We start from the raw sequence: 20,345 nt of genomic DNA, 5'->3' as shown, positions 1-20,345 counted from the left end.
CTGCTATCTCTTATATAAAACTGGGTAGTGGGTGACACGAGTCGACACAACTCAGCAAATATTTCAGTGCTGCAGTGGAATAAATGAGACAGAAGGCGCGTGGTTGTGGATTTGACAATAAATGGTTGCTTTATTTAGGAAAAACAACAGAATACATACCAAGATACATGCCAGCTTTAGACAAATGGGGAAGACCCTTTCTGTCCACATCACCTCTGCTTCTGATTGGTGGATTCGTTCAGGTTTAAGGACACATTTTAACGCTAGATGACGCTGTCGGTCCACGTTTTGAGCATGGTCTCACGGTTTAAGGGCTTTTTTTACAGCTTTGTGGCTTGGCTGACGAAGGAAGAGTAGACTATCGATGACAAAATGACAGATATGGTCACTCACCGCATTTTGTGTAATAGGCCACAGAGCAGCAATCCGGAATTTAGCGAACTGGTTGTTGTTTTTGAGCACAGATTGAGTACAGGAATTTATTTTTGCATTTTCATTTGCATTTATGATTATGTTTTTGTTTATTTTTTTACTAAAGAAAAAAAAAGAAAAGAAAAAGAAAGAAAAAAAGAAACGCAACCAGTAAATATATGGATGAATGGGGCTGGTATTTACAATTGCTACCCGTTGACTTCCTATTAGAATAAAGAATAACATTGCTTAGACAGGTTTTAATTTTAGCAAACGTGAAACACTATCTGCATTTCTATGGCGCATGTACACCACGTTGTATTATCCCAGAACACAAATGGAATAATGCAACATAATCCCACGGATTTTACGTCTTGGAAAAAAATAAACATGTTGGCTTATTTTTCCATTGTGTAAATTCAAAGGTTGACATTCATCTAATGGAAAAACAAACAAATAAAAACCACAATTAATGAAGAGCCAGAAACCACATTTAGATAAAGTCTATTTTATTAACCACTTGTAAGCATTTGCACTGACGTCAGTTAAATAAATAGCCACGTGGAAAATCAACAAATCAATAATGACAGGTAATAATTATAATAATAAAGATATTGATAATAATGATGATGATAATTGCATTCTCGACACAGTAAATAAAATAAATACATATAAAATAGAACCGCCCTCTTATTTGCATCCGAAATAGTTGTCAGTTAAAACATTTGTAGCAGCAGTCCAAAGTCTCCGAGAAGTGATTGGCAATCTGCATATTTATAGAGTGTGAACGGTCTATAAATTCACCCAGTGCGCCTTTCATATTTTACGATGATGTGTATAAAACGTCAGTAACCCCACAAAAACCACACTGGCATATTTGGAGAGAGAAAGCCATGCAACTATTGCGTTGGGAATCGTGCGCGCGTTGATCGCATCTAAACATCCAATGTTAAATTTTATGAACTCCTCCGCGTGGGAGATTTACTACTCATCCTCGTCGGTTTTTACGGGGTCAGTAAATGGCAGCTAGTATTAGGTCGTGTTTATATTTGCGTGTGTTGGTGTTTTACTGCGCGCGGCGCAAGTGTATCGTCTTGGCCTGTGCTTGATCACAACAATGAAGATGTGTTGTCTTATTTTTTTTTTCTTTCTTTCAGTTTTTCATTCCAATGTGCATCGCTTTTTGTGTTTAAATGTTGTTTCACGACATAGTGAAACCCATCGCGAAAATGCTATGCTGACCCACCGGTGCCAGTGAAAGGTCAACTGATTTCTAGAAACGTGTATAACCCTAAGGGTCTGACAGGCCAAATACCAACACATAACATATTTATCCGTTTATAAAGGGTGGATCTTCCCCGCTTTAAACACCCCATAACCTCAATGCAAAGACAACAAGCTCAACTATAAATTTAGACTGGAGAGGAAATGCATCATGCTTTATAGTCTTTTCATTTTAACCATTCCCCAACTCCACTGATCAGCTTGTAACAAAGCTCTTTGTGATAAACATAACATTGATCACATTTACAGCCTCTTAGATTGTTGGTTATGATTAGTGAAGCCCCTCTCAAGGTGGATATACGTAGGGCCCACGTCTGACCGGTCATGGAAAGATGAAGGGGTGGGGGGTGGAGGAGGGTGGGGGCGCTTGTGGTGGGGGTGGTTGGGTGGGAAGCTAAAAAAAGGAAAAAGAAAGAAAAGAGCAGCGACTGTGACTGTGCCGGTCGAGCAAGCCAGCTTCAGCCTTAGCTAACGCACATTCTAAAGCACATGCCATGAGCCGGGGCTGAGGCTTCAAAACCTGGAAGGATCACTCACGACTGCGAGAAGAATCCGATGAGAGGCACGGCTCAGAGAGAGTGAGCTGCCGTAGATTGTCCAAAGGGGCAGCGTTTCTCCTAGTTCCGGTTTGTCTGCCTGTGCGCGCTGTGCGAGTTGGGACCCTAAACAAAAGGCTGCCATCATCCTAAAGGAGATATTCTGCTGCGAGAGAGCCCGTCTGCTTGATGCTAACTAAACATGAGCTCCTATTTTGTTAACCCTCTTTTTTCTAAATACAAAGGCAGCGAGTCACTGGAGCCAACTTACTACGACTGCAGGTTTCCACAAAGCGTTGCCCGCAGCCACACGCTGGTTTACGGACCCGGAGCAGCCGCGCCGGGCTTTCAGCACCCGTCCCATCATGTGCAGGACTTTTTCCACCACGGGACCACGGGGATCTCCAACCCCGGATACCAGCAAAACCCCTGCGCTCTGGCTTGCCACGGAGACGCAACGAAATTTTATGGATATGAAGCCCTTCCGAGGCAACCGCTTTATGGTACCCAGCAAGACGCAAGCCTAGCGCAATACCCAGACTGTAAATCGTCGAGCAGCTCTAACCCCGGAGAAGGACAAGGCCACTTAAATCAAAACTCCTCTCCCAGTCTTATGTTTCCTTGGATGAGACCCCACGGTCAGAATCATATAATTATTTCCTATTCTTTCTGTGTTACTCTGTGGGGCGCGTGTGCGTGCGTCAGTGTGTTTGTGTCCGTGTGCACCTATGTGTTTGTCAACGTGTGCTAAATATGTATACGCGAGTATACAGGAGTATGTCTCTAAACTGTACAAACTCTACAAACAACATAAGTCAGGGAACATGATGGGACACATACAACCTGAACTGCAGGCTGCTGTTACTCTGCAGCACATGTCCATACAGGGCTGAATGGCTGCTTTCAAAAGTGCCTCTAAACGCTGAATTGCTGATCACAGCTCATGACACCAGCTCTTTGAAGTCAATTATCGTTCACGTAAGATATTTCACAAAGTCTAAATGTACTAGGAGAAGGAATGAATAAGTCATGGTTCAAAATATGATGGCACCACGCACGCCAGCAGCAGGCAGAGTGACAGGAGGAGGGTTAGCTGAAACACAACATACCCCGACTATCCAGAATCCGGGTTTTAGGGGCTTTGCAGTAATTTGACCCACAGGCCCAATGTGGCTCATAAAGCTATAATCATAAGGGCTTTGTGGATGTTATCTCCTCCACTGGTGGATCAATCTGCCGAGGCTATCAGGCTACATTAACCCCACACAGGTGTAAGCTTCATTTTTTATCAGCTCACAGAGATTACCATGTCTCCATCTGTTGATACAGAGCGGCTATGTCTTTTTTCCTCATATCATTCCTTCTCCTCTTATTTTCCTCATGCGCGTGTATGAGTGGCTAAATGGAAATCTATCATAGGCCATCTTGCTAGAGGGACTTTTCTCTAAACATGCTTCAAATCTAAAATTTAATATGTGGCTTACGTCTTTTGTGGTTACGCAATATTAGGTTAGCAATAATTTGGGGCGACTTGTGCGTACTTACGCAGATTAATGGTTGATATTAGAAATATAAATGCGATATTTTACTCACTCACTGCTTTGTGGAAGTGGGTGTAAAAGTTACACCCCACAGCTGATCACTCTGCAGGCAGAACTGTATTACTGTCAATTATTGTAGCTTAGAACATTATTATTTACAGATTGCCTGACTTATATGGACCTCATGACTCTGCTTGGGATATGCGTTGACTGATGTTACCGCTAATGGAAAATCAGATTTACCTAATTTACACTTGAGGGGGGAAAAAGGACATTTCCCGGTTCTTTGGCAATCAGTATGTGAAAGATAAATTAGATCATTTAAGGAAAAGCTAAATGCACAATGAACTCGTCTGAATGTTCTTATGGGAGAGTCAATCCAGCTAACCTCTGGCTTTATTTTATCCAAGCCCCAGGAAGACGGAACGGGAGGCAAACCTACAGTCGCTACCAAACTCTTGAACTGGAGAAAGAGTTTCTCTTCAACCCTTACCTGACCCGCAAGAGAAGGATCGAAGTGTCCCACGCCCTGAGCCTCACCGAGCGCCAGGTGAAGATTTGGTTTCAGAACAGGAGGATGAAGTGGAAAAAAGAGAACAACAAAGACAAGTTTCCGGGTCAGAGGGGAGAGGCTGAAGCCGAGGCCGAGGAAGAGGGCAACGAGGACGGTGAAGGGGAAGAGGGAGAGGAGAAAGAAGCGGAAGATAAAGAAGAGACCAAGGAGTGATTTTATGGTCCTTTTTATGGTTATATGGCTGAAAAAGAGAAAAAAGAGAGGTCCCATAAACAGAGTCACAAGGAGGCAGAGAGCGTCAACTTTATGACCACCCTTCCATTTTGTCAAGAGGGAACAGGAATCCCACCAATATTGCTCTCATAAATAGACATTATACTTCTCTCGATTATCCCAACACGATAACGCATTTTGGATTTCTGTAGAAGCTACACACGCTTGTAGCGATTTTTTTCTTTTGATATAGCTCTCAACCTTGCAAAGTAAAAGGCTAAATTAAAACGCATGTTAGATGGAAAATGGCTTAGCTATTTCTACAAATTCGCTCTTAATGAGAAGAAAAGCTGAATAAGATACGAAAAAACATGACCAACGCCTACCTGTGTTGTAAATAGATTATAGCCTACATTTAATAAGAACGTCATTTCACAGTAGCCTTTCAGAAAACGTAGGCCTCTAACTTAGTAGTGAGTGTTCAGACATCATCGCAGCAGTTACATCGGCTCACAGCCTATGTATAAACCACAAGTTTTATTATTCTAATTGTTACTGTTACTGTTTTACTCGTTTTCATGTGAATGGCCTAGACAAAGATAGCCATTAGCTCCTCAGACATCTTTTTCTAGGATTACCAGGGAAATGCAATCGTTTGAAATCCTTTGATGCTACCTAAACCTGGGGAAATTGCAATAGAGATTTCTGAATATAGAGATTTCGTATGGTTTTAATTTTAAAGTGTTCTATATCAACCTTATATTATTAAGTTATGTATGTAGCATTTACCCAATACACGATATACACTTGTTGAAGACAATTATGTGAGTCTTGGGAAGACAATTAGCTCAAAGCCAAGCAAACAATTTTGAGATTGTACCACGGCACTACCTAAACTCAGAGCTTTGCCTTTGCAGAATTTATATTCCACACTCGTGGCATCGCTCTGACTTGATCGCAAGCTATTTTCCCCAACAACTAAAACTGCCTATAACGCACATTCACTGTGTATGATTAAAAACCTGCTACAATTACAACGATTTTAAAGTAAGGGAATTTTTATTTTAATGTGCTGGTGATATAGCGTAGTTGTTTTGCACTGAATATAATCTTTATGTACGTCTTGTTATATATTGATGTTAACAAATATGCTCGTTTCCTGGTGTTTCTCCTGTGAAAGACGGAATTGTGTGTCCCCCCCCGCCATTGTTGATGTAAAATCACAAATAAACAAGATGGCTCACAATCATTTCTGCTGTTTTATTGACACTACAGCCTCGGTTATGGGAAACATTACCCCCACCGTTCCCCGCACACACACAAACACACACGCTTACACGCACATAAAAACGAGGTACATACATACTGGAAGTGAAAACATGTGGTATTTTTCTCAGTGTTCGTCTCCTTAATAAGACGCATAGACATGTTCAGAGCTCAATATGACCCCCAGCTCTCATACCGGATTCCTCCCAGAACTAAATTTATACAATTAATCAAAACCATTCAATGAAGAATTGACTTAATGTGCAGCAATGTTGATTCTTTGATGACGTTTTGATTCTCGGCCCAAATGCGCCCGGAGCATTTGCTGGTGGGGCTAGGAGGAGGAGAAAAGGCATATTGAATATCCTGTCTGACTAAAGTTTGCCTAATTTAAACTTTCCAACTTATTCGATTAAAAAAAACCGCAAGACATGCGTTTGCAGATGTAACCCTTTACCTTTTAAGGAAAGGCTGCAAATCCCATCCACAGCATGCTTACTCTCCAAAGCCTGAGTCGTGTTTGATTCATCCTCTTAATAAGAAACTTCCTCTCTTCTGGGAGAACCTGACGCTTTTCTTAATGAATCTTGGGATGAATAATGGCTGTTTGGAATGAGATGAACAAACATCTGACGTGCCATGTTAATAATCAGACCAACTAATGGCAAATCAAGAGGGAGGCTTTCAGCCTATCTGTCTATACAGCGCAAGGTGTTGTGTGAAACTTGGTGTCCAGACAAACCTCCGGAAAGCATCAGACCGTTGAAATCAAAGCGAGCGGGAGGCCAAGGGCAGGTAACACCTTGTGGCTCCTCTTCTTCAGCCCAGCTGCAGCTGCTTTTCGTGATGGCTGCTTGGAATAAACGAAGTTAAAGAGTGGGCTACATAAAATCCGAAGCAGCTCAAACACATCAACTGCAGGTTGGCCTGCAGCGTTGTTCCACTAGGTAAAATATTTGTATTTCCCAAATGGAAATCGTGTTCATTATTTTCAGGAATGTGTAGTCCAACCTCCATCTCCTCTGCTCGATGTTTAAACGGAATTTATTTTATTTTATTTTATTTATTTATTTTAAGTATCTGTATTTGTTCATTAGAAGACCAAAGCCGGTTACATTTATTTCTTACAGTCGGTGTATTATTAGAAATATCTCGAAAATTATTTCCAGTAGCACAACATGTAAGTAGCAGTCTCTCTATGTGGCTTCAGTGTCAGACAGCTAAATTATTCAATGCTCCTGGTGCGTCGAGTCTGCCTGCGCAGTTATAAACTATTTTTATAAGCCGAAGCTGAACCATTCGATGCGTGTATCTGAGAATCTGTGGAGGCAAATGCTTTATTGAGGAGACTGCTGGAAGCTATGGACGTTGGGAGACTGCTATTCCTCCAGTGAATAGTATGCAGTTACTTAAACTTAAAATGTTTACTATTATTTATTTATTTGTAGCGATATTGTGTTAAATGGAAATTCCAAGTTTGAAGTTTGAATTTTTAGGAAACGGTGAAAAAATAACGAAGCTTCATCATTTCCTACCGTTACTATTTGTGCCTCAATCGTTCACTTTTCATTAATAAAACAACTTAAGCCAACAAAATATAAATTTAAGAAGGTAACGTGCATTCTGCTTCGTGCAGGCAGTGAAATACAGAAATGCACGTTTTTCTCATTTTAAGGGTAAAAAGCGGATTGATCTGCATTTCTTGACTTTTTAATACAAATAAATAAATATTATTAATTGCTCTCAGCCCAGGTTGAAACCACAGAAGCAAATAAACTCAAGCCTTTCCATTTTATGGCTTTTACCCCAGTAGTGTCTTACATTATTCCTGGATGGAACAATGTTGCCTTTGCACTCACTGTTTATTTCTCTATTTGCGGGAGTGTAGTGTTTAGAAATGTGTCCCTGAGTCACAGCTCTTCTGCACCCCGGATTGTCTCTTTGTGTGCGTGTGTGTGTGTGTGTGTGTGTGTACTTTTACCAGAGGGTTGACATTACCAATAAACTTTAGTGTACGTGTTGTAAACTTTATTGGCGGTGTAAATACACGGTTCAGATGGGCCTGTATCATTTGTCTCTGTGCGCCGCGGCTCAGTTTGGAGATCACGGCCTGCAAGGACAGGATGCACCGCCCGTTCAAGTATGTTACACATTTTTTTTATTATTATTATCTGGTTGCTGAATTTCGGTCGTCACTTAAACTGCATGTCATATGTTTCTTGTTAAGAAATGCGAGAAACCGCGCAGTGGTATTATTAACGAGATAAATCCCGCGTGTTGTGCTCAAATGTAATAGATTTGTTTTGTGTTGGCCTCTTCATCTGGAATCCTCTTAACATCGTGTTTCCCCCATATGTATTTCGATATATTTGCCGAAGGCGAAGACATTGTCTTGTAAAGCCTTTGGCCGCTTTACGCTCTCCTTATTTGTAAAATGTAGAATTTATGTCCGTAATTTCCAAAGGCGTCATTTCTGTCTTTGTGTGTGTTCCTCATGACTCTTGTTGAAAGTTTGCACTAGATTTACAGTGTAGGCTGCTTGTCATGATTTTTGCGAGCTGATGTTGTGTGTGTCCTTTCTTCACCTCACCTACTTTTCAAATAAAAAAGGGGTAAATTGGGTAAACGTGGAATCATTTTAATACTCTGTTTGAACACTGGAGCTTCTAGTTGCTGCTGAATGCAGCTGAAGCTGCCAAATCTGGCATCTGCTTGCTGTCATATGCGACACAGGCCCTACAATGGAAGTATAGTTTAGCCTAATTGAAGTTTAATCAGATGTGTCTGTCTCTTTCCACCTCTCTCTATCTCTTTTCCTATCTCCCCACCCTTTCCTTCTCTCACACACTTTTATTTATTATACTTGGCTTCACCGTGCCACACAGCATGGTCCACTAGGGGAACTGTCATATTTTGACGCATGTCTGATCTGTGTGACATATTGGGAAATCTCAGCGTCGCACTTAATACTGTGTGGCCGTTTTTGAGTTTTGTGCAATCGAGAAAAAAAAAACGAAAGGAAAAGATGGGTGCTAACATTCCTGGTTGTTAAAGGGAGAAATTTACAGCTGAGTAATAAAAGTTTACGACTGAATCCTTTCTGCGATTGGCTGCAGCGAGCCACGTGGCACACGCTCTATGAACATGAACTTTATGCTGTTGTCTATTCTCTGGTCCTTCCCTTGTATCAGCAGCAGACTAAGCCGGGGCGTAGAAACGTCTTATTTTCTTTACTATATTGTCATAATTGCTGTTCGGTCATTCTGGCGCTCCTGTGTGTGACATTCACCCGATCTCCGACTTCCTGACAGAGGGATCTTCGGGACAGTCGCCGCCTCTACCAGCCGCCGCTGCCTGCGTTTATCCCCCCCTCCGGAGGCAATAAAACCGCGACTGGGAAGGCAAAAGGATCAAGCAAGGCTGCTAGAAAAGACTTTTCCCTGCAAACAGACACCCTGCCTCCATTAGCTCCTTATCACCGGAATGTGAGGACAGCCAGCAGTATACGGGAGATGCGCGCCGTGTTGATATTTCCCACTCGTCATCGTGACCCCTCATCTGCTGTGTTGGACCACGGTGACGCTACAAACTACAGAGAGCCTGCTCTGGTAAGACTGCTCAATGTTTTTTTGTTTTTTTATATATATACATATATGCTAATAGTCGGTGCTTGCCGCGTTGAAGCTGATGAATGATGCAGGAGAGTGAGATCATGAGAAGTTGAAGGTGTGTGTTCTGTGTGGCTGTGACCTGACCTGTAGCCTGGGAGGCTGCTGATGCCCGGGGCGGCTGTCATTATTTCTCGGTATCTGGTGTAGCAGCACCTGCGTGCGTGCTGACCGCTTTAGCCCGCATTAGCCCGCATTAGCAGTGCGTTTTGAAGCCACAGTGCCAATCTGTTGTGATAAATTAGCTTCTGATAGTAAACTTCCCCATCACTCATAGGCCCTTGTGACCAGGCACTGACAAATTACACTGCGAGCTGGCTGATCTACTCTCATTACGCGCTGTTTCATCGCCACCTGTTAAACCCAGTTTTGTGTCAAGGAGCTGAGCAACATTTCTATGGCAATTTCACTTTCACACACATGCAGACATGATACACATATAGGCTATTGTATGTACACAGTGACACACTGGCAGCTCGCGGCAGTGCCCCCTAGTGACCAGAAGCGTTGCATGTGGAAGTGGGCGGGTGTTGAGACTTGTTGTTTATGGCCGCTGGTTTTCGGCGGCGGTTCACTGCGGATGTCAGCTGACCCAGTTGATACACTGTTGCCAGCGAGCAACTGCACAAGCCCAGTGTTACTGAGGGTCTGATTTGTTGTTGCTGCCACGTTGGAGCGTGAAAGATTCTGCCCGTATTTGTAGTTGGGGTGTAATGAAATGCAGTGGTTTGTTTAAGACATTGTTCTGTCACATAATCACCGAGGACACTCTGGGAAGTTAGCACGTTGTTTTATTTACACCAAAAGCAAACATCATCACAGATATCCCCCAATAATATCGAAACCAGCAGCAATAGCATCAGGCATTTAATGTTACTCATCGTGGCTTTATAATCGAGGCAAACAAATTTGTAAGGAGTGGAGGTGGTGAATCATACATTAATGGTGTAGAGTTGCATCAAACACACTTCAGCTTTTAGATTTCTTTCCAACATTTTGACAAAAACAAACAAAAATATTGTCAACAGATTATTTTCTAAATATTATCGAGATTTGACACAGCACTCATGAGGAGACTGGAACTCTGCTTTACTGTGTGTGTGTGTGTGTGTGTGTGTGTGTGTGTGTGTGTGTGTGTGTGTGTGTGTGTGTGTGAGAGAGAGAGAGAGAGAGAGACAGACAAGGCAAAAGGCGTGTGTAATAAAATATAAAAATACAATTTAAATCGATACTCAACTGGCTAAACTCTCTCTGTGTATGGATGTGTGCGTGCGCGTGTGCTGTTGTTTCATCTCAATTTGTTTAGTTTGAATTGCCTCCTCTGCTTTTTATTATTGTCTGTGCAGAGACAAAACATTGTTTAGTGTAATAAAATGATTGCGTGCTTTTCTGTCTCCTGCTGAAGCTCAGCAGCCCTGCGCTTCGCTCCTGCAAAATACAATTACCGACAAAGCCTCGAAGCCTTTAAAGTCTTAAAACCTACTGTTACACACGTTGTTTGCTTTTCCCTTATGAAACATCGACGTTTCAATGGATCGTGTCCGCCGCTGCCCAACACCGAGCCTGCAGAGAGAGGGAATGAAGGAAAGAGAATCTTTTTTTAATAGATGCCATTTGGGTTGTTAGGTAAATCTTGGTTTAAAAATACGAGGGGAAAACCGCAGTATATTGTTTTGCCCTGCGGCGTTTCAAAAGGCAGAGATAGGTTGGCATAAAGCTCCATGAAGTCATGAATCTGTCCGCATCACCACATTTAGAACCTCACTTACGAATCCCGACAGGACCAAAAATTTTGCCTACTAATGGTCATAATTTATGATGTGTGGATCAACATGCGCTCATTGGGCAACAGCTTCCTGAGTGCTTAACGAGCATAAAGTCGAACACTTCCGGACATTAATTGGGCAAGCCAGCGATGGTAAAGTGCTTATAGAGGGCTTTACATTGTTAGTATGTGAATTACTCCTTATTAGTAAGGTTAGAAGCGGGGGAGAGGAAAAAGCATCAGAGGCTGAGCAGGCGCAGCCTCCCTCGCTGTGTTTTTAATCATGGCTGATAATGTAGAAATTTTAAAGGTCCCGTATAACTAACACTGAGTAATGTTGTGACGTTAGATATTGAAAGCTATCTGCGAGCACGTAAAGGAGAAGCTATGGTTCGTGGATGGGCCCTGTTGTAGAGCAGGCGAGCAGGCTGTTAAAGTTAGGCCTTCAGCACAAGAACCAATTAAAGCATATATTTAAAACTAATTCCCGCATGTTTATAATCGACACCGCAGCACAATCTAATAATAATAATAGTAATAATAATAAAAATGACAACAATGATAATGAAATCTGCGTTACGCATTCATTGCGCGTCGTCGTATATTGCTACAAATTAAGAGCACATACCATTCATTAATAAATTATTTATGCTAATTGTTCATTTCTCTGCTTAGTATTAGGCTATTATTAATAATTGATTATTTTCGTCTTAAACGTCCAGTGTTCACCCATTCCTCGTTGGTCATAAAGTCCTTTGAAATATCGTGGAATTGTGGACCAAACGGCTTCTTTCCTGCGTGCATCAGAAGCCGCACATGATTTGCCTCACGGGCCGCAATAAAACACTAAAACACGGGGGATAGAATGACCTTTCCAATTCTGCACACTGACACAACCTCTGCTGCATTCCAGCCTCTCCACTCCACACATTGGCTTTACTGTTCAGCCCGTATTTACAACCCAGACTTAAGGTACAAGCGGGATTTTCGTTTGTGTGTGAACCACAATAGGAGCAATCCTTGGAAACCCAAATAAATGTAAACTAATTTAATTAAACGATAAATACACACAAAAAAATATATAAAATGTTGTAATGTAGAAGCTTTCTTGCCAGGAATAAAATATGTCGTCTTTGTGCAAACGGGGAAAACAGAAATAGACTTTCTCCACTCCAATACACTTGTTTTTCCCGGTATCATGGGCTTGACAAATTGATAAAGTATCACTACTAAACACCCAATATGTCACATTTTAACTTTCATTTGTTTAGTTTGAATTAAAAATTAATGTCCGTGTTAAAGTGGTAAATTCGCTGTATATATGATCGTCAAGAACATTATCTCTTCATGATTTTATTTAAAATGGGACGTCGGACTTTCACTTAGAAACATTTGTTTAATTTAACCCATAATCAATCGAATTAAGAATCAGAGTGAATAGGGAGGGGGAAAAAACATCTCAAGACAACAATATTAGGACCTTAACGGCTCCAACTTTTGTGCTTTATTTGCTTCAATTCTGTGCGACGCGGATGTCACATATGGCCACGAATAGGTGAAGGGAAACTTTTATTGCACCAGCTACTTCCTCCTCTTTGTTCTTGTCTCTTTTATGGGCTATCCAGGGTCCCAAACAACAGACCAAACAATGTTGCACGTTTAGGCTGCACGTATTCACTCTATTGAAGAAATCAATGGGCTGAAGCAAAAGGCTGCTGTAGCCACGGCGACTGCGTTTGAACAGACATTTTCAGTAGCTTTATTGATTATTATATTGGTATCTATTATGTCTCGTTGCGAAACGCCGGAATGAGAATTGTGGTTTCAAGTGCATTTCGGAAGTTTTATTTTTCATACGGGTTAAAGGGGGGTTCAGAATAAAAATGGGCTCTTGTCAACCTTTGGTGGGGGGAAAAAAAGTTCTAATTTAATTATGTTGAACACAGAAAAGCGAACGCGAATGACTAAGTCTTCTGTAATACCTTAAATTAATTGCGCAAACGTGCGGAATTGCACAAATTTAAAGACGACACATTTCGAGCAGTTCCCAGTTCTGTTAGATTTGTGCAAAACACCTCTAAAGTAATTTCCTAACCCATCATTTGCTGCAGCGATAATTAAAGGTTCCTGTTTCCACCGTGTGTGTGTCAGAGGAATGTCGAAGTATCATCAGGACATAAGGAAAAGACTGGAATAAGCATTGTCACACGTTGCATTTATATTCTGCTCCTATGCTATACGAGCTATATATATATTTATAATACCAGATACATAGATAGCATATGAGAAGCCTGCTTCCTTAGTGTTAGGAGTTAAAGGAGAGACTGTACCTGGACGCTCACAGTGAACCCCGGGCTCAGTTGGCCTGTAGAGGATGTTGTCTGACGTTTAAGTTACATATAGCTGATTATTCAAGATGGTGGCAGAAGTCATCTTTTCATACGCAGTTCCTAACTAGTCGGCCATACCTGTACGCGGTTTCCCCCCCACCTTTTGCTCTGCCTCTACATGCTGTGGCCGGGGCTTTCTTTCCTGAGCCTGGGAGATTGCAGCCTGCGTTTGCACGCCTTTGCTGCAGAGATAGTTGTTGGTGAGCTGGGGAACGTCACTTGTTTTATTGCCCTCGCAGAACAGAGACCATAAACGCATTCTTACCACCACCTCCCCCAGTCCACTGCAAAAGCATGGAAATTGCTCACATGCCAGATAATTCATACACAAAGGAAACATTAACAGTATGTTGGAAACTCTGGATGTAACTGAGGTAAATAACAAATGCCAATAATCCGTTTAGTCCTCACACAAAGGCTGCGGAGGAGAGCATGCTATGTCTCTGCAGTGCTGTTGTGAAATTGTGGAAAACTAAGTACAGGACACACACATATTCAGTCACTCGCATATTAAGTTAATATAACAGCTAATGGGTTTGCATTGGGTCTCGGTTAATGGGTTTAATAGTTATATTTTTCTGAATTCCTTGCTTAAAGCCTCACATGGACATGCTTCCATGCATTTTTATTCACTTTTCATCCCTCTATAGAATGTGAGCACTGAACTGAATGACACTGGCTACATTATGCATCGTGCTTTCTCCTTAAACACCACATGCTTTTAAACTACAAGCCAAAAAACTTCTCATCCATCTGAGCTGCATAGTGTGCCACTCCAAGTCTACGTTGTGTTTATCGGCATTTAGCACTAATGTTCAAGCTCTGAGCTAAAAGCTACAGTTTCTCCTCAACTCCTGCGTCTCAATTGGTGGAGAACGGTCAGCTGACATTGTCATATTGTCTCTCTCCGAGCCAAGCCTCGGCTATAACACTCGGGTTTGTGCGTCTTAACCGGAGATTGGAAATTAATAATATTGAATCCTCAAAGTAGCCCGCGTCCAGTTAGGGAAGCAGAAAGACAAAAAAGGAAGAGTTTTGGAGAAAGGTGTGGTTGGTTGACAGAGACGAGAGAGAGATTTACTGAGAAGGAGATTGAAAAGAGAGCGATAAAGAAGTGGGGAGAGTTGGAGAGAGGGTTACAAGCAAGGTATGAATTCTTATTTCGCAAACCCGTCGCTCTCCTGCCATTTATCCGGTGGTCAAGATGTTTTGCCTAACGTACCCCTGAACTCCACCACCTATGACACAGTGAGACATTTTTCGTCGTACGGTGCCGCTGTGACCCAGAATCGGATATATGCACCTTTCTACTCTCCTCAAGATAATGTCGTGTTTGGGTCTGGCAGGGCACAGTACGAATATGGATCAAACGTGTTTCTTCAAGACAAGGACGTGCTGCCAAGCTGCAGACAAACAAACATGGGACTCAATACACAAAGCCACATTGCTCAAGAGTACACGCTGGATCAAGGAAGAGCAGGAGCTCAGGAGCAGAAAAGTAACGTCCCGATCTACCCGTGGATGCAGCGAATGAACTCACACAGCGGTGAGTTTTACTACGACAAATAAATTAAGGAAATGGGCCAGTTTTACGATATGTCTTACCAAGAGAGTAAGTTACTTTTTATGGCCCCATAAAACATTACTGTATCCCCTCGACTTGTAGATGGGCCTTTACATGTGCAAACAAACAGCTTTCATTTTAAGAATGATATAGTAGCCATAATCAGTAGCGTGAGACACGGAGAATACGTAAGATTGCTTTCATAATTTTAGATTATAAAGCTAAGATGCCCTTTGAGATAAGACAGCCAAATCTGTTTATTTTGCTTTGTGGATTTAGATTACAATTGTGATTCTAGCAGTGAGACAAACTTATGTTCAATTTTCTTGGAACTGTAAGCAGATCGTAGACAGGGGCTTGTTTTTATGTGAAATATGTCTTCGCTCTGTAAACGACTAAAATAGTGACTTTACTTTGTACCCCAGCAGGAGTGGGCTACGGGACAGACCGACGCAGAGGACGTCAAATATACTCTCGTTACCAAACACTTGAGCTGGAAAAGGAATTTCATTTCAACCGCTACCTGACCAGGCGCAGACGCATCGAAATCGCCAATGCGCTGTGTTTAACAGAGCGGCAGATCAAAATCTGGTTTCAGAACCGACGCATGAAATGGAAGAAAGAGAGCAACCTGACCTCCACGGTAACTGGAAGTGAACAGACAGGAGCCTCTCAAGAGGAGGAACGCAATGGCGCAGTGGAAGAAGGGAAGGATGAGGACAAAAAGAAAGAATAGCTAAAAAAGAAGTGGGCAAAAAAAAAAAACACCTGATGACCATTAAAACCCAACATAACTACCTAAAAATCTATATGGACTTGAGAGCGACTTCACTGCATGATGGCAATCCCGCAGCTCTCCCTCTTTTATCTTGACCACAGGATTGTTGAGCCTTAGAAATCCAAATTATTTCAGCCACAGTATGGCCCCTGTGACATTTGGAGTATTTTTTTTTTAAATATTATTATTATTATTGCGATGTCACACATGTATTGTGAGAATAAAACGAAGTATTATTTCTATATTATTTCCTATGCCAGGAAAATGTGTATAATTACCCCCCACACCCTATCCATCACTGTGAACTCTATGATCACCTCACTAAATACAGTGTTGGTCTGACTTAACTCATTGTCGTACATGCACATTCCACGGAAGGAGAGGATCAGGCGGACACTTGATCACAGTATTACCTAGTACTTGAATCGTCCGCAGAAAAGTGCCCACCATTAACCCGAAAGTTGCACGGATAGTCTCCAGTACACACACAAACACAACTGAAATGCCTGTATATAATAAAAGTAACAGTATATGATGTAAGTCCCGTGAAGACATTTAGCCGCTTTGGTAGACGCTGCATAACATACAGTTGCGCTTGGTCCCTTATTTTTTATTTTTTGTCATCATTTGACACAATAGGCTTTCCTTGTGAACTAGATTTGTACACTAGTGATTCGTCACTTTTGTTTGAAAGTTACGAATTCATTGTTTTGTCATAATTGTGTATCATGAAATAAAATATTTGTAAAACTTTCATCTTTGTTTCTGTGTTCTTGAACGCGCACCAAAGCCAGTGCGTGGTTTGTGGGAGTTTGGTGTCACTTTTTTAAAAATTTTATTAAGACCGTTTTTGAGTCTGGCAAAGCAAACGGTGGACAAATACAATAAACTAATAAATTTATATTCGAGAAAAATGCGGCCGCTGATACAGTTGCTGCATTGCTTTCTGACTGATAATAAAGAAGCGAGAGCTAACTATTGTCCAGTATCCAGTCAAAACAATATGATATTCACGTAGCTATATTATAACATTCAGCGACATTCCGGTCCGCATGCATAAATATATTTTACATATTATTATTATTTAATATTTTTTATCATTATCGTTATTATGGTTGTTAGTAATATGATGATGATGATGATTATTATTATTATTCTGTTCTGGTGGTGGACTCACGGTGCGTCAGTGGCACAAAGTTCTGACCCGTCCCCACCGTCCTGCCCCATACCAGACACCAGATGACGCTCTTGTCTTACTGTCCTGCCCTTTTTGCGCTAAAGATCCCTGCCTGGTCCTCAACAACCAACAGCTCAAAGTTTACCGGACACGTTTCTCCTATTCATCAATATCCCCATTGAGTATCAAAGCCAATTTATGACTGGCCAACATGTGCACGTGATCCCATACAAATACCCCATATTTGGGCAGCGCACGTCGGATCAAGAATTAAAAAAAAAGATACCAAAGCCTACTCCACCTATAAATCGTGGATTATTTTTTTAGGGCAGACAGCTCTGAATTTTCCAAAAGCGGCAACAAAGAAACGCAATGATCAACAAAAATAAGGAAATAGCCAACGCACTATACGTCCCGCAGTGCTGTCTAGTTTAAAAAGAAAGTATCGCTGGCAGTTTGCAATGAGCTCTTATGTTGACAGCTCCAGTCTCAGGCAAACAAGCGAGACAACTTCTCCTAACACTATGTTTAGTTTCGATCTATCTGGGCGCAGGTCCAGCCGTTATGAGGGTGTTAATGTGAACGGGCTATTTTCTTGTCCCGTCCCCACGACCTCTGTTCAGCGGGAGGAGATGAAAACTAGCCTGCGTGGCAACACGGATACTCCTTTCCCGTCAGGACCACAGATAACCATGGTCTCCAGTAGCTCGTCCGTGGACGCAAGCGGGCTCAGCTACGGCAGCAGCAAGCTGCTGGGACTAGGGGCAGAGAGAGACCCGGAGAGGAGCGCAAAATCCGGCGGCAACAAGAGCCAGGAGAGCGACAGAAACGCGGATAACACGCAATCGGTGAAACGAAACATTAACGTGAGCCATCGTCAGGACAGTGAGCAGCAGCCACAGATTTATCCATGGATGACAAAACTGCACATGAGCCACGGTAAAGTTTGCCTATTTTCTAAAGTGCGACTAAGATGTTTTCCCTTATTCACTCTTTACGCAGCAACACTTCTTTTCGCCCGCTCCAGTGTCCCTCTTGAGTTTTATAGGCCAAACGCAGGAAATAATAAAAACTCGCGGTCATAAATTTTATGACAAAGGCATCCATTGCTCGTAAACCTGCTCTGTTACGGTGAAGAGGTGATCTGTGGGGTGATTTATGGTGGTATAATTGGATAAGAGAACTGAAACTGTGATAAAACTACGAAATAATATTGCAAATTCAGCTCCGAGTATTAGTTTTTGCTTTGCTTCGTTTATAGTCTTAGTCGAGCTTCACGTTTTACATCACGAGACTCTCTGTGGGAGAAGCTTTAGCCTTAAATTGAACTCTGGGAAACACGAATGCCCTGACCCAATCGTGAACTTTTCACCTCTAAAAGATTTGAATAGGCATGCTCCTCTTCGTGCCTTGAAACCAGTCTGGAAGGTGGACACTGAGCACATTTGCTGCAAAAACGCAGCTACTCCACAGTTGTGCTCTTCCATATACAAACATCCACAAGCACACAGCAGGGATGTTGAAATTATTTCAGTCCAACAGCACAGGCCTGTTGCTTTACTTTGCACGCCTGTGTGTGCTGGTCTATAAATTAGAAAAGAAAAAAAAAATCCGGAAAGCATAATTTTGAATTTTCTGACCCCACTTGTTTAGATTTTACATATTCGTTTTTCCATCCTACGATATAGTACACATGTGTAGCGGTATTAGGCCGAGGCCACTGATTACAGGGGAGGCCCACATATTAACCATTTTTATATTTTGCTAAAATATAGTATTTACGGAGTAAATACGTGTGTTTTTTATTTTTTATGTTTTGACGTAAAAGGATAAAGAAAACCTTCTTCACTGGAGTATATTTACAAGACGTACTTAGTTAAGATCCCTATCAGACATAAGTTGCACAGATCCAATAAGTAATGAAGATTAAATTATGTGATATAAAAATATTTTAGCTTTGAAATAGAAGTGATTGGGGACCTAAATTAATAGTTATTTGCTTTGAGTGCCTCTTTTATGAAAAACCACGATTGATTCAATGAAGTAATATAATGACATAATCCATTATTTATATTTATTTGCCATTATAATGCTGCTGAAAGCTAACTCATTTCAATACCACTTCAGAATCGGAGGGTAAGCGGTCCAGGACCAGTTACACCCGCTACCAGACTCTGGAGCTGGAGAAAGAGTTTCACTTCAACCGGTACCTGAGCCGCCGCAGGCGCATAGAGATCGCCCACACTCTGTGTCTAAACGAGAGGCAGATCAAAATCTGGTTCCAGAACAGACGAATGAAGTGGAAGAAGGACTCAAAGATCAAAGTGAAGGAATAAAAGTACGCCAGAGAGCCTGGGTGCATGCAGCACGTTTTCAGCCCCACTCTGCACAGTGCTGGAGTGCCGCCTGACCTTCGGATGAACTGCTAGGAGCAATGACATCATGACACCGCTCTGTGTGCTTCATCACCAATTATGTGTCACTTGCTGCAGTTTGGGACCTAATGTATTGAATATCACTCACTTTGATCAATCGGTTTACATTTCTAAATTAATTTGCTGCCCATGCGATGATAACCTCACTTTACTGCACGAAGGGTACAAGAGGTTGAGGGGAGCTGGGTCCTTCACGCTGCGAGGCTTTGGTCTGCAGTGCACCAAAATCCTGCACAAAACGAATAACCCATGTTCCTAATTAGGTAAAGAGTAGTAGGCTGCATCTTTTCCCACCTCTTCATCACCATGTAACCCAACGTTAAGCTCAGTGGATCAAATAAAGGCTAAAATAATAATTCTGGCTACAACAGTCAAATCGTTTCTGACCAGTGGAAACAAATTCTCACTCTGTTTCTTTTTCCTTTGGATTAACTCTCCAATATGATGCAGTTAGGATGTAGTTGAATGTGTGATGTGTTCAAGGAGCCACGTCTTTGTGAATGGTTTTATTCTGTGAAGGCACCATCACCATTACTGTCATGTTCTTGTGAATCAAAATCATTCTGTATAAGTCGATGACTGTATGTGCTAATGTTGTGATGTGCAATGATACTATTTCTCCTTTCCTTTGTAAACTTACGGTGCCTGGTTAACACAAGGCCTAGAATAACTTATAGATGGCCTGTTTGTTGATTGTATCCAATAAACTCACTAAAAGTAAAAAAGTTTCCAACTGTCAGTATGCACATTCTATTACTTTTGGCTTCTATTTCTTACGTTTTGTGTGCTATAAATGGACTGAA

At 41.7% G+C, this 20,345-nt stretch overlaps 4 protein-coding genes across 6 annotated transcripts in view; all 4 read left to right on the top strand.

The window, feature by feature from the left end:
• The window catches only part of LOC125004826 (homeobox protein Hox-C10a-like), a 58,787-nt gene that overhangs the window by 16,955 nt on the left and 21,487 nt on the right, over positions 1-20,345 (top strand). The window contains exon 3 of one of the 2 annotated variants that reach the window (XM_047579709.1): positions 9,077-9,373. The exons of the other annotated variant lie outside the window; for it this stretch is intronic. The gene's annotated coding sequence lies outside the window, so the exon portion shown is untranslated. The remainder of the gene's footprint in view (positions 1-9,076; positions 9,374-20,345) is intronic. 2 annotated transcript variants of the gene reach the window in all.
• hoxc8a (homeobox C8a) lies at positions 2,099-5,748 on the top strand. Its single transcript, XM_047579759.1, has 2 exons — positions 2,099-2,869; positions 4,183-5,748. Exons 1-2 carry the CDS (start codon positions 2,434-2,436, stop codon positions 4,497-4,499), a joined length of 753 nt encoding a protein of 250 aa, XP_047435715.1. The 5' UTR covers positions 2,099-2,433; the 3' UTR covers positions 4,500-5,748.
• Positions 10,596-16,684, top strand: hoxc6a (homeobox C6a). Of its 2 annotated transcripts, none has more exons than XM_047579781.1 (2): positions 10,596-15,134; positions 15,581-16,684. In XM_047579781.1, the coding sequence occupies exons 1-2, from the start codon at positions 14,738-14,740 to the stop codon at positions 15,886-15,888; spliced, it is 705 nt and encodes a 234-aa protein (XP_047435737.1). In that variant the 5' UTR covers positions 10,596-14,737; the 3' UTR covers positions 15,889-16,684. The 2 variants fall into 2 exon arrangements, with proteins under 2 accessions (XP_047435737.1, XP_047435728.1); XM_047579772.1 differs by having other exon boundaries at positions 15,578-16,684.
• Positions 17,295-20,281, top strand: hoxc5a (homeobox C5a). Its single transcript, XM_047579795.1, has 2 exons — positions 17,295-18,046; positions 19,235-20,281. The coding sequence occupies exons 1-2, from the start codon at positions 17,569-17,571 to the stop codon at positions 19,441-19,443; spliced, it is 687 nt and encodes a 228-aa protein (XP_047435751.1). The 5' UTR covers positions 17,295-17,568; the 3' UTR covers positions 19,444-20,281.

The sequence above is a fragment of the Mugil cephalus genome, chromosome 1 (genome assembly GCF_022458985.1).
Source record: "Mugil cephalus isolate CIBA_MC_2020 chromosome 1, CIBA_Mcephalus_1.1, whole genome shotgun sequence".
Taxonomy (NCBI): domain Eukaryota; kingdom Metazoa; phylum Chordata; class Actinopteri; order Mugiliformes; family Mugilidae; genus Mugil; species Mugil cephalus.
Note: the sequence above shows the minus strand (reverse complement) of the source record. Positions and strands in the feature narration are given on the sequence as shown.

Bases quoted from the DNA above. Each gene is read 5' to 3' on its own strand.
- hoxc8a (XM_047579759.1), top strand. From the start codon at position 2,434: ATGAGCTCCTATTTTGTTAACCCTCTTTTTTCTAAATACAAAGGCAGC. The intron at 2,870-4,182 runs GTCAGAATCATA...ATTTTATCCAAG, and splicing joins TCCTTGGATGAGACCCCACG to CCCCAGGAAGACGGAACGGG.
- hoxc6a (XM_047579772.1), top strand. From the start codon at position 14,738: ATGAATTCTTATTTCGCAAACCCGTCGCTCTCCTGCCATTTATCCGGT. The intron at 15,135-15,577 runs GTGAGTTTTACT...TTTGTACCCCAG, and splicing joins GCGAATGAACTCACACAGCG to CAGGAGTGGGCTACGGGACA.
- hoxc5a (XM_047579795.1), top strand. From the start codon at position 17,569: ATGAGCTCTTATGTTGACAGCTCCAGTCTCAGGCAAACAAGCGAGACA. The intron at 18,047-19,234 runs GTAAAGTTTGCC...ATACCACTTCAG, and splicing joins AAAACTGCACATGAGCCACG to AATCGGAGGGTAAGCGGTCC.